The sequence below is a fragment of the Grampus griseus genome (genome assembly GCF_964374135.1).
Source record: "Grampus griseus genome assembly, chromosome: 5".
NCBI lineage: Eukaryota > Metazoa > Chordata > Mammalia > Artiodactyla > Delphinidae > Grampus > Grampus griseus.
The window spans coordinates 112,908,104-112,921,593 of NC_138998.1; the positions used below are offsets into that span (position 1 = coordinate 112,908,104).

A 13,490-nucleotide genomic window follows, 5' to 3' on the forward strand; every position below is an offset into this window, starting at 1 on the left:
CATCGTTCCTGATTTTCGTAATCTTGTACTAATAGTTCCAAAACCAAATGTATTATGAATATTTATCTTCTTGGTTAGTGATGACGTCCTTAAAAGCTTAGTTTTACTCAAGATAATAGATACAACAGTTTTATAATAAAATACTTAGCAAATGTACAGCATTATATGTACATGTGCATCACTAAATTTAATTATGGAAGAAAATACTTTTTAGTATGCCTTTTTCAAAACACCTAGGAAAGCCAAGAAAACAAATAAACGAAAAAATTTTGAAAAACATAACTTACCTCCGCGCCCAAAATTCGCAATCTCATTTGGGCCACTATTGCTGTTGTTTACTGGCAAGCTCGTGGCTGGCCATGAATCAGCAAGCCATGGATAACTGGGATCACCAGCATTTAGAAGACCTGGGCGGCTAAAACAGGAATTAAAAGGAAATCAATCCATGGAACTCAATGAGAGATTTGGACATCAGTCTCATGAACTAAAATGGATTAAAGAATTTAAGATTTTAATTCACTTTCAAATTAAAATCTGTAGGCTCTCAAGAATTAAGGAACTTTAGCAGTTCACTAGGCTATATATAGATCAACCCTGTCAGTGGAAGCTGAAGAGTGCTGCCTGGGATTCTGCTGATACCCAAATGAATTCAGTCGTCTTCCCTGAAACTGGTGGGAAACTGGTAACATAGCAGCATCCCGAAACAACGTCTGATGATAAACTGGCACCTCAAGGGAACAACTGCTCAGTATCAGCCATTTCCAGGACTTTGAACTATTGCTTCCTTAATTCCTGCAGCTCCCATATTTATCTGTCCCCTATAGGCTATAACCCCTGATATGGGCCCTCATGCTTGATTAGAGGCAAGGAACTTAAGGGAAATTAATGAACAGTATTTATACTGTTCCATCAATAGCACATTTTCAGGTTCTCTAAATTGAAAATGTTAGGAGAATATTAAAGGTTTTTTTAAAGATCCACTGTGGTCTGATCCAGCATGTGTATATAATCTACGAAGAAAACTTCCTTCATATTCTATTTAATAAAGAATTCCCATCTTTAAAATAAAAGATGGGATTCTGGTCACTTTCCAGATTATTAGCATATTTACAAAGATACAGCAACATCTATAGTCATTGTACTTTTTTTTCTGATAGACCCTTTGTGATACAATCCCTAAGAGAAACATGTGTTTCTATGGAAACTGCAATAAGAAGATCCAACTGCTTTCTTGCTACATCCACTAGCTCTCATTAGACCTAATCTCTTTTTGCTAAAATATTGATTAAATGGGAGATTGGAAGTTATTACCAGAGCCTAATTACAATCTCCATATCGGCAAAGGGAAAATAGATGAGGATATATGGGTTTGTTATCAACTTTTATCAATTTCAATTGAGTATCCAAAGTTGTGGAATCCAGTCTGATCAATCTACAGCCTATTCATCATCCATGAATCATTTACTTTGTGATCGATTATGTGTAATTGTTCACTCACAGCAATTTAGTGAGAACCAATAAGGAGTCTTAAACAACAGCAACTTCATTTGCTAATGTCTAATTAATGCAATAAACATCCTGCTAACAAATGAATACATTCCTTGTGATATTTACTACTAATTTCTTCAGGGGCCTCTGGGAGATATGAAACATCTGGACTTGATTCCTCTAAAGTGCACAACAGATAGGCCATTAAACCTTGTGGTGAGCCGTTTAATTCCTCCTAGAATTCTCACTTATAAGTGATTGTTTATTACAATAATAGCCTCTTACTATAGAGTTTCCTCAGTCCTGATTAAAAATAATAATTTAAGAAATCTCCTCAGTATACCTTCCATTGCTCATTAGTCCTCCATCTCCTCTTTGAAATGTAACTGTAAAAAAAAAAGAAACATACACAAGTAGTCAATATTAATTATGATTAATAACAACTACATATTGGCCCCTAGTTTAGAGCTGAAACCTCTGGGAATTTTAACAAAATATAATTAACATAATTGTACAGAGAATAAGAAGCAGTGGTTTGGCCTAAAGCAAAGCTATCATTTGCTCCATCTTTAATAAGACATTGAAATATTCCTCAAGCCAAACATATGGTTAAGTCAAAGGGGCAATTTTTATTTGGGTGTCAATTGGTATATACATGGTATTGGAAGATCGACATGCAATAACGAGGAATTATCAAATCATGACTTTTAATGTTAACATAGAGGTGTCCTAATCAGAGGGCATAATGCAAAATGCACATAGTTGAAACTGAAACAGGATAGTCCAAACAGATAATATCCTTTTAATGAAACAAGTGAAAGTACTGATTGACAACACATTCCTCCCCATCACAGATCCTTTTAGGGACATTAAGAAGCACTATGAGTTGAAATACTATAATTACAAAGACATGAACTGTAATGAATGGAGAATACATAATGTATCGGGTGCTTTGTTTCATTAGCCAACTCTTACAAAAATGAAACTTTCAAATAATTGATACTGAATATATTCCAATTGTATATAATGATTACAAAACTTAAGTCCTTTTTAAAACTGTGGAACTTATTAGCAATATCAAGAAGTATCCAGGAGGGCCACAGCTGAAGAATCCACTCCCTCTGGTCACTAGATTCCATTCTACAAAGCTAACAACATGAAAGTGGGCTTCAAGGATTGGCCAAAGAAGGTAAATATCAGTTTGGGTCCATCATCCCATATCCAAAACCTTTGCAGCTAAATTTACTTGGAATTCAAAATGCTTCAGATCTGAGATAGGTAATATGATGCATACTGCAGGGAGGGTCCAAGGCAGCAAATGTATTTAAAATTATTGTTTTTGCAATGAGATGTGAATATTCATGATTAGTGGAAAAAAGTCTATAAATAACTTCATATTATTTTCGACCAAATTTTGCCACAAAATTACTTAACTAGAAAATCATTGGGAAAAAAAAATTGGTGATTAGAAGTTTATGGATTGCAAAATTGCAATTCTCACCAAAATTAGTATGGATCAGCTAAACCAATCCCTGGGGATGAAGGCAAAAATACCATTTACAGATGTGAATCCAACATATCCTATCTTTGGAAGATACTGATTAGATTTCCTGTGATTACTTGGTAAGCAAAAGTAAAAATAAAATTTTATGAATTGATTCATATTTTTAATAAACTAAGAACATATTGCTACTTAAAGTGCACACATAGTAAATACTTTCTCATTTGGATAATCTCTCCATCATTCACCTCTTTCTCAAGTTTGAGCTAATAAATATGATTACTCTTTAGATCTTATAACTTTCTAAATGTAGTTCCCCAATCCCTTCCCTAAGGTCATCTAAGGATATATCTCTCATGGCATCATAATTAGGCAATAAGATGGCTAAGGTTCTTTCAGGAATTCATGAAGCAGTGCTTTCAGAAACATCTTGGCACCTGAAGTACATTGCCGTATCAAGTTTTTAGGTAACTTGTCAAGTGAATTATAAAACAATCCTTACATAAACTTTGTACCTGCCCACGACTGGCTATGGACAGCTCCTTGGAGAAAATAAAAGAATACTGATCACTAATCTGCTTCCTGATGGATTCAGGTGTTGGGAATCAACAATCAGCAGTGTATCCACACCACACTGGGTCCCTTTAATAACTGCTTTTAAGAACAACAATAAAAAATTGATCTGAAACAATTATTGAGAAGAACTGAGCACTGGTGGTATTAAATACAGGCCTGATTAGGAGGAAAAAACACAAAATGTGAAAACAGTACAGCTAATTAGCTTTCTATCTGATGTGACTTCCTAGTTATGTGGATTTTTAATGGACTATCAAGTGATTGTTTTACTCTGGTAAAAGAGAGCTAAGATAATGCTGTGAATATCATTGTGAATATGCAAATCAGCAGGTACTGATGGGCTACACCTCCAAATGTGCTGCTTAGGAGATACATGGGGAGAAGCTGAGCCCTTCTCTCTAACTTAGATGCTCTTTTTCCTCACCCAAATTTTCTGTTACTGTCAGAGCAATAAATGATATTAGAGCAAAAGAGGAGAACTGAAGCAGAAGCACAGAAATTAAGTTGTATTTAACTTCATGTACTTACCAATGGTAAATTTTTCATAAACTGTAAATTTTAAAGTATTATGATGCAGCACTGAAAATCTTATCCAAAAGATATCATTCAAATGGCTAATAAGCACCTGACAAGATGCTTAACATCAGTAATCATTAGGAAAGTGAAAATCAAAACTATTGGGTTAGGGCTTCCCTGGTGGTGCAGTGGTTGAGAGTCCGCCGCTAATGCAGGGGACACGGGTTCGTGCCCCGGTCCGGGAAGATCCCACATGCCGCAGAGCGGCTGGGCCTGTGAGCCATGGCCGCTGAGCCTGTGTATCCAGAGCCTGTGCTCCGCAACGGGAGAGGCCACAACAGTGAGAGGCCCGCGTAGCGCAGAAAAAAAACTATTGGGTTGGCCAAAATTTCATTCAGATCTTACGGAAAAACCAGAACGAAATTTTTGGCCAACCCAATACAATGAGCTGTTACTTCACACCTATTAGGTTGGCTGCTATGCAAGAAACATAAAATAAGCATTAACAAGAATGTGGAGGAATTGAAACCCTTATGCACTGTTGGTGGAAGGTAAAATGGTGCAGCCATAGTTGAAAACAGTATGTTGGTTCCTCAAAAAATTAAAAATAGAATTACCGTAAGATCCATCAATTCCGTTTCCAAAGGAATTGAAATCAGGGTCTCAAAGAGATATTTGTACATCCATGTTCATTGTAACATTATTCATAGTAGCTAAAATGTGGAAGCAAGCCAAGCAACCAGTGATGGGTGAATGGATAAGCAAAGTGTACATATAGACAAAATGGAACATTATTCAGCCTTGAAAAGGAAGGAATTTCTGAAATATGCTAAAACTTTGATGTATATTGAGGACATTATGCTAAGTGAAATAAACCAGTCACAAAAAGATAAATACTGTATGAGTCCACTTCTATGAGGTACTTAGAGTAGTCAAAATCATAGAGACAGAAAGAAGAATGGCGGTTGTGAGGGGCTGGGGGGGAGGGGGGAATAGGGAGTTATTGTTTACTGGATATAGATTTTCAGTTTTAGAAGATGAAAAGATTTATGGATATGGATGGTGGTGATGGTTGCACATCATGAATGTATTTAATGCCACTGAATTGTACACTTAAAAATGGTCAAGATAGTAAGTTTCATGTAATGTTTATTTTACCACAATAAAAAATTGAAAAAAAAATTATCAAGTTAATTTACAGCTGTGTTAGTGTATGGACTCTATGATATGGTCCATATTTACCAAATGAGGATTAAATGTTGTGAATAAAAGAATTTTAAATTTCAAAACTTTCAAGACATATCGATTTCCTATTTGTATTCCAAAGCATTAAACTGTTTTCAAATGGTTCTAGACCGCTAAAAGACTGTCAAAATATTTCATAAAGACATTTATCTTTGTACCTCTGCATACCAACTGTACAAAGGCAAAAATACACAGTCATTATGTAAATACATAATTGACTTAAAATGGCCCATGGATACAATTTGATATACATGAGAATCTTCAATTTTGTATGTTTCTATCAGGAGAGAAAAACAACAACAAAAAACAATACCTTTACATAATAAGGTTGATTAGTTGTCTTTTTAAAGCAAGGAAAAAAGAGAGAACACTTTTTCGAGTATCCTTTTCTTCCCATGCTCTAAAACTTTTAGATTTGTTCCATTTTGAAAAGTAGACCAAAAATAACTGAGTTCTATTAGACCATGAGATCAAAAGCAGACTAGAAGGCTTCCCTGGTGGCGCAGTGGTTGAGAGTCTGCCTGCTGATGCAGGGGACGTGGGTTCGTGCCTCGGTCCGGGAAGATCCCACATGCCGCGGAGCGGCTGGGCCCACGAGCCATGGCCACTCAGCCTGCGCTAAGGATGAACAATCAGAACTCCTAAAATGGAAGTCATATTTGGTGTTTTGATCAGCATTTTTTGTGTGTGCAGAGAGAGAAAAACATAAAAATAAATGCCACAACAAAGTGAAAGCTGTTTTGAGGTAGCTCTCATTTCAGAGATGTTGAACTGCCTTAAAGCTGAAAGCAAGAGGGTGGGGAGGGTAGGTGGTTGGACAATCTTGCTCTAGTCACTATTTTCATAATCACAGTGTGGTAACTTTGTGCTTATCAGAATTAAATTTGAAATAAGTGTGAATCTTTACCAGGAGTTTCTGCTAGCATCTAAAATTAAGAATTTTCAAGGGAGCAACATAGAGAACTTTTTATTGCTAAAACTGACTGACTAGTGCTAAGGTTTCCAAAAAGCTCTATAGACACCACAATCTTAAATGTTTTAGAATTGCATTAAATATTCTGAATTTATTGCAATATTTATAAAAGATATAAGGTAAAGAGATTTTGCAAGTTCATATCATACACAAAGTACCTCTACTATTATCTGACAGGATTAATCCTAATCTCTTGCTTTCTAGAATTGAGGGGGAAGGGAAACAGAGCTACGTGGTAAATTGACATTTTGAGGTAAGGAAGCTTTCAGAGTGCCTATCTCTAGTAGGCCACATTTTCCTACTCCAAATGGAAACTTTAATGTTGCCAGCCAAGCCTCACTCCCTTTCCTGATAAGCTATTTCTCAACTATGAATGTAGATTAATCCTCTTTTAATAAGCATTAACTCAAGCCCAGATAATCAGAGTATAAAAATTCCATCAAATCTTTTAGCTGTCTTAGGGTCATTTTGTCAAATAATTTCACCAAGGGTTTAAAACCTATGCATGAAGTGTTTTGGTATTTCATAATTTGCTCACTTATTAAATTATATATATTTACTGAGTTTAATAAAATCTGTTCTCCTCAAAGGTAATATTCATAAAATAGAACTCACCCCTTTAAAAGTGAAAATGTTTATTTTCATTAAAAAGTTGGTGACTTAAAAATTGTGAATATGAACAACATAAGTTTGAAAAGAATCGTGTAGCCTTCATGAAGATTATAATACAATATATAGAATCTTCATGAAGGCTGCATGGCTTTTATTCAAACTTATGTCATTCACTTTTCTATTCACAAATACCATTAATACATATAATCAAACATTTACTCTAGATTCAAAATCACCTAGTATTTTCTGCCTAAACATGTTTACAATTCTATTTCACCCGGTAATTCAGGTAGTGAATTCTTCAGGCAGTCAGGAACCTCACATGCAGTGACAAGCAGACTGTTAGTGTTCAATGAAGATTAACATAAATAACACTGCATGTTACTCTAGAAAAATATAAAATGATTTCATGTAGAATATGAGATATGAGGATACCTTTCTCATTCCAGCTGCCCTTCTTTGAGCCACGAGCAAAGCTGTTGTGCGTGTTTGTGTCTGAAGAATTTAAATAAAGAATAAATAGGAAAAAACTGAATAGGAAGTTAGTGTGTAATTTTGCCCTGGGGAAACCTCCAAGTTCTTCTATGTAAAGGAGCAAAACATGTTCAGGCCAAATTCTACTCTCAGATCATTTAAGTGTATAAGTTTACATTTGATTCTTGATAGTTGCTTTTACAATCTAAGGTGCTAATCCACTAGTGTTCTATGATCAATATGTTAAATCCTCTGAAACATAAGAAAAATATCAACACTGAGTAGCATGCCATTTTTTGTTTTTACCTTCCTTTTAAGCATTCAAATATAATTTTCCACATGGAGATGGAGAATCAAAGATTAGCCACAATAAAATCAGCAGGTGAGTTTTTGCCTGTACAGAGTGAGTGGAAAGTATCCTGCCGAGAGTTAGATTCTCCACTCTGCGAGTTATATCTTCTCCCCACTAGTTAAAAACTTCCCTCTGGTGGTTAAAATCTACCTGTGGGGCTTCCCTGGTGGCACAGTGGTTGAGAGTCCGCCTGCCAATGCAGGGGACACGGGTTCGTGCCCCGGTCTGGGAAGATCCCACATGCTGCAGAGCGGCTGGGCCCGTGAGCCATGGCCGCTGAGCCTGCGCGTCCGGAGCCTGTGCTCCGCAATGGGAGAGGCCACAACAGTGAAAGGCCCGCGTACCGCAAAAAAAAACAAATTAAAAAATAAATAAATAAAATAAAATAAAATAAAATCTACCTGTGATGGTTAAGAAGACTTGGAATGAAGTGGGAAAAAGCAAGTGCTGAAATCAAATTTTACCTGCTTTTCAATTCTACTTCGGATCAGTCTAGCGTTATTAAAATGCATGTTTCTTAATTTACATCAATTGCAGCAGAGTTTAAGTATAATCCAAGATCAAATTTGGGGTTTGAAATAAATGAAGACAGTTTTTGTTATAAATTAATTTAAATACCGATCCCAAAGTAAACTTTCATTTATTTGAAAAAAAAATGTTATTGCTATCATAAATCAATAAGAAAATTTTGAAACTATATAGATATTACCAAGTAGTAAAAAGTGGAAACATTAGACTTTTCATTTTGTGAGTAAAATTACATTGCTTTAATGTTACTGGGTTTAGTTTTCATGCTTGTTAAATTATAAGATTTCCAGAGAAATTTTTATGAAAACCAAAAATAAACAGAACTAGTACACATAGACTATTTTCTCTATAATTTTTATAAAACACTTCAGAGAAAAATATCCCTGTACGAAATCCCTGTGCTCTTAAAATGGATCATTAGCTCATGCATGAAATATCAGAAATTTAAACATATGATAAATACATACTACACTAATCATTCCTATTTAAAATCCTCATATTCTCAAGAATATAAAAATTCCAGGAGGTGGAGGATAGGATATTTATGGAGGGAAATGTGTAGAGAATATCGCCAGGTCAGATATGCAATACTAAGTACCTGTGGTTTGGATTTTCATTTGCTTCTCACCTAGAAGAGAACAGCAGTTGCTGGAAGGCAAATTACCAGCTGAAGGTGAATCCATTCTGAGAGTCAGCCATCGATCAATTAAGTATAAAGGTTCAGAAAGGCTGCTCTGTGGCTTGGCCTAATTCCAAAATATTTGAAGTGCATAGCACCTTCCGAGTTAGTAGTTCTACAAGTAGATGGATATCAATCACAATGAGAACTGATAACAGGAAATGTACTACTCTTGTCAAGCTCAAAGACCAACAGATATTTTTAAATTAAATGCATAGGTTTTGCAAAGAACTGCTGTTTAAAAAAAAAGAAGAAAAAAGGCTATCTGACATAATTTTACTAAAAACCTAAACTACTAATTACGAGACCTATGCTATTTTGAAGGAGTGAGTGAATAAAGATGTGTGTAGGGTAAAAATGCAACACTCCAAACGTGGCATCTTAGAACTTCGTACTGAAGTGGCTAGCATAGTCAATCTTTTATTATTTTCACTAAAGCCAAGCAATGAGATAAAACATAAAAATAGTCCTTGAATTAAATCGTTCTTCCTTATTTCTCATGTGATTTATATGAGCGTGTCACAGAGACGAAATGGAACGTGGTGATTGACTAAACAGACAGGTTGATGGACAATACCTTCAGGGAATGAAAGCAGAGGACTGGACTGCAAAACAAGAAGTTACGTTAAAGTATCATTAACGTTCATGACTCTGACACTCAGCAGTTATTGCCCAGCATACCTTTCCAGGAAGAATCACTCACTGGTAGGATGATAAAGCACTCAGATGACAAAGCGTAAGGATGCTGGCATCAGCAACCAATGAGAAATGAGAATGGCAGAGCAATAGCAAGTCACAAAGCATGAAAGGCTCTTTTCAATGGATACATTATACTACCTTCTCTAGTCCTGGGAATTTGTTCTAACCAGTAACTAATAAACTTATTTTCACAAAATATAGACATGAGCCACAGTGTGATCGTCAAATGATCGTATTTAAATGCTATCGAATAACAAGAAAGGCAACCAAGTGGGTGCTATTTCTTTTATTTTGAACTATTCTCAGAAGCTCAGACACCTACAAGCTACAGCAGCGGATAAACTTAATAAGAATTGAAGCCTCTGTCAAAGTCACCTAACACATTTATGTTTCTTACTAAAGTAAAAATTAGAAATAGAAGATGAATAAAATATCTCAAAAATTTTAAAATATTTGTAGGATGATGGCAAATTAAAATTGTTCCCTTGTAAATTCTACAAAGTGTGAAATATTGTGAGACAATTTCTTTTGATGATCATTGTTAGAGAAAGTACTTAAAATTATTGCAATTTAAACTGTAATTGAATATAGCTTCGGTATTGAGTTCATTTTTCAATCACTGATTGATAATTTTCTCCCTCTCTCTCTTCCTTGGAAGTATTTTGAAGGCCATAATTTTGGACATCCTTAAAATTCCTGTTCTTGATTCTAAGAAGAAAACATTTTTGCGAATAAGTAGAACACCAACGGTCTTCTTTTTCTTCTGCTGCTTCTTTTGCTTCTCCTTTTTCTTCCTTCTAAAATGCCTATTGGTCCCTTTGAAATAGACATCCTATTTAAGTGACTAGTAAATCACTTAATTCATGCCTCATCAGTCTCATCAATCCTGGTGAGATTTTTTTTGCTTCGTTTGTATTTTCCATCTGAGACACAGTTTGTATTGTAATCTGTATCATGAAATACAAAGAACTACATTTCAAATCTTTTCTCTTTTTTTCTGAGCATTTTAGGAATGCTCTTGCTTAAATTCACTTTTCAAACAACGGTGTCATAGCATGCAAAGTCTGTGTGTGTGTGTGTGTGTGTGTGTGTGTGTGTGTTGAACTAGTTGAGAAAAATGTCTAAGCACTTTATCAGTGTGCATTCTTCTTATGCTTCCTTGGAGATACAAGCAAAAAGATTGCCTTATGGTCATAATGTGATATGGTAAAGAGCAGTGCATTAAAGCATGTTGTCTGTAATTGTTTAAATCAAGCCCAAAACATCCATTCATTCACTCAGTTATTCCATTCCATTCCTTCCCTTGAATTTTGTCGTATTTCTAAAGATAAGACATTTTTTTAGCTGGAAATAGCCTCTTACCAGCATAATTACTGAGTCCCTTTCTCTTCTTTCTTCGCCAATACAACCAGATGCTAAAACCCATCAGAATTACCCAGCAGGCACCACCAATACCAGCTATAAAAGCTGGTTGCTTCACAACATCAGTGATTTGCTCAGTTATGCTGTTATTGTTTTCAGTAATGACAACTTCATTCCTTCCCCCTATGGAAGAAACAACAGTGTTAGTGTTAGTAAATATTAAGACAAAAAACCCCACAAAAATACATATATGGTATGCCAAAGGCACAGAAGATCAGAACATTCTTTGAAGCAGGTAATATTTGTTGTGTCCTGAGCCTGTCACAATTTATTGGTAAGCATATTTTGTAAGTTTCAGAAAAAGAATCAAATAATAAGTTTGAAATGTGATTAAGAACATTGCTCCCTTGTGTTTTGTTTTGCTGTGGACAGATTCAGAACCACTTCTTGATTTACTGCCTCATAAATAAATACTAAAACAAGTGCTGTGAGCTGAAATAATAGTAACCTTTCTTCAGTTAGGTAAAGCATTTTGTAATATAATTCTCATTTTTTTAAAAAAAGCAACTACAACATTTAACGCCAGGTATTTGAAAATTACCTTCCCCCTACAGCACTGCCTAAATAAAATGTTCAAAATATTGCCTTTAGTATTCTACCAAAGGTCTTATTTTGATCAAACATACTTTAATTTTCTGGAAGGTATTAAAATTACTATATTAAACAATGACAATTATGTAAATATCTTTTCATAGAGATTAGTATCTACAGTTAAAACATCATGAAAAGATAAAATTCCTAAATGTCCTTAACGTATTTGAAACTAATTTGAAAATCCACTTGAAAGCTGGATACAAAACAACTTGAAAATTAATTCTAAGGTCTATGTAACAAAAACATACATTTAAATATGGACTAAGATGATTCTAGTAGTCATGTGTCTGACAATTTAGCCCTCTCAGAGGTAATAAAGAAAATCTCAATCCACATTTTTAAACAGGTTTAAAACTCACGGAATCATAATATCACTGAAGAGCAAAGATTTATGTGTTTAAGAGATGGATGAATTCAGGCACTGGAAATTAAGTGATTTCTTATGTTAATATCATATCTCATTAGTAACTAATCCAATACTTAAAAAATAAATTGTAAGCAAAATATAAATGGCAAATTTCAGCATATCACATCACAGGAATGTGTAATTCTCATTGTTTCAGTTATCATGGCACTGTAATATATTAGAAAGTGCAAGGTCTTTGAAATTCCACATTTGAGTATCATCTCAGCCACTTACTAGCTAAGTAAGCAGTGAGCTTATGTAGGGCACTTAATCTTTTGGAATCCCTGTTTCTGTTAGTTGGCAACAGTACTATTTCATTTATTTGGGAGGATTAATTGAGACGATGTATGTAAAGAGGTTAATAGGAACACAGTGATTATAGCCCATATAAGGCTAAGAGTTACTTTAAGGGCCACTCAGGTGGGAATAGAAGTTGTAAATTATCTAGATGTGAGAGTCCCGCAAACAATAGGTGACTTGTTTACCAAGGTTTCACCTTTCTTCCAGGGCAGAAAATTAGCCTATATTCCCCAGCCTCCCTTGTAGCTGAGTACAACAAAGTGACTGAATATTAGCCAATTGTACACAGGCAGATGCATACTACCTCCGGATCCGACCCATAAACCACTGTGACAATACGTCACACTCTCTTTCCTAGCATGTTGGATAGAAACGAGGGATCTGCGGCAGGATGCTGACCATCTAAGACAGTGGTCCCCAACCTTTTGGGCACCAGGGACCGGTTTCGTGGAAGACAATTTTTCCACGGGCGGGCGTGGAGGAGGGGAGAAGGTTCAGGCGGTAATGCGAGTGACGGGCAGATGAAGCTTGCCCGCCCGCCTCTCACTTCCTGCTCTGCGGCCTGGTGCTTACCAGTCCGCGACCCAGGGGATGGGAACCCCTGCTCTAAGAGACGTAGAGCCATTGATGGAAGGAGCCAAGTTCCGTGAAAAATTTTATGGGGTAGAAACCCCATCCTCCATTCTGCTGACTCATATTAGACTGGGCTATGAATAAGAAAGAAACTTTTATTTTGTTAAGCCAATCTGTATGCCTACTTGTTTGTTATAGCTGCTAGCATTTTTTATAGTCTAATATTCCATTCTTGAAACGTCTTTTGTGTTAATTTCCAGATTTAAAAACTAGCTTCACTTAGGTACTGAAGCTGGTTCATTCTCCTAATCTATCTGCTCTTAGTTACTATACATATAAACATAATCAAAAATGTATTTAAAATGAGCTCATATTTTCAACTTGAGACATATCAACACATATATCTGGTGATTGTGTTAAACACTAGTAGTTACTAAAAAGAAAACACCTTATAGCACAAACAGAAAAGAAAATTCGTCCTTCATTTGTGTAAAAGATCCATAAAATGTCTTATTGAAGATAATGAAAAATTTACTTATGTTACCCAAAGTG

The 13,490-nt window shown here is 35.4% G+C and overlaps 1 protein-coding gene across 1 annotated transcript in view; it reads right to left on the minus strand.

Moving 5' to 3' along the window:
- Positions 1–13,490, minus strand: part of ROBO2 (roundabout guidance receptor 2) — a gene marked incomplete at both ends in the record, with an annotated part of 574,004 nt that overhangs the window by 43,969 nt on the left and 516,545 nt on the right. Inside the window, 3 exons of the mRNA XM_082654134.1 lie at positions 288–415; positions 1,832–1,874; positions 11,006–11,188. Of these exons, the coding sequence (XP_082510260.1) occupies positions 288–415; positions 1,832–1,874; positions 11,006–11,188 (354 nt within the window). The remainder of the gene's footprint in view (positions 1–287; positions 416–1,831; positions 1,875–11,005; positions 11,189–13,490) is intronic.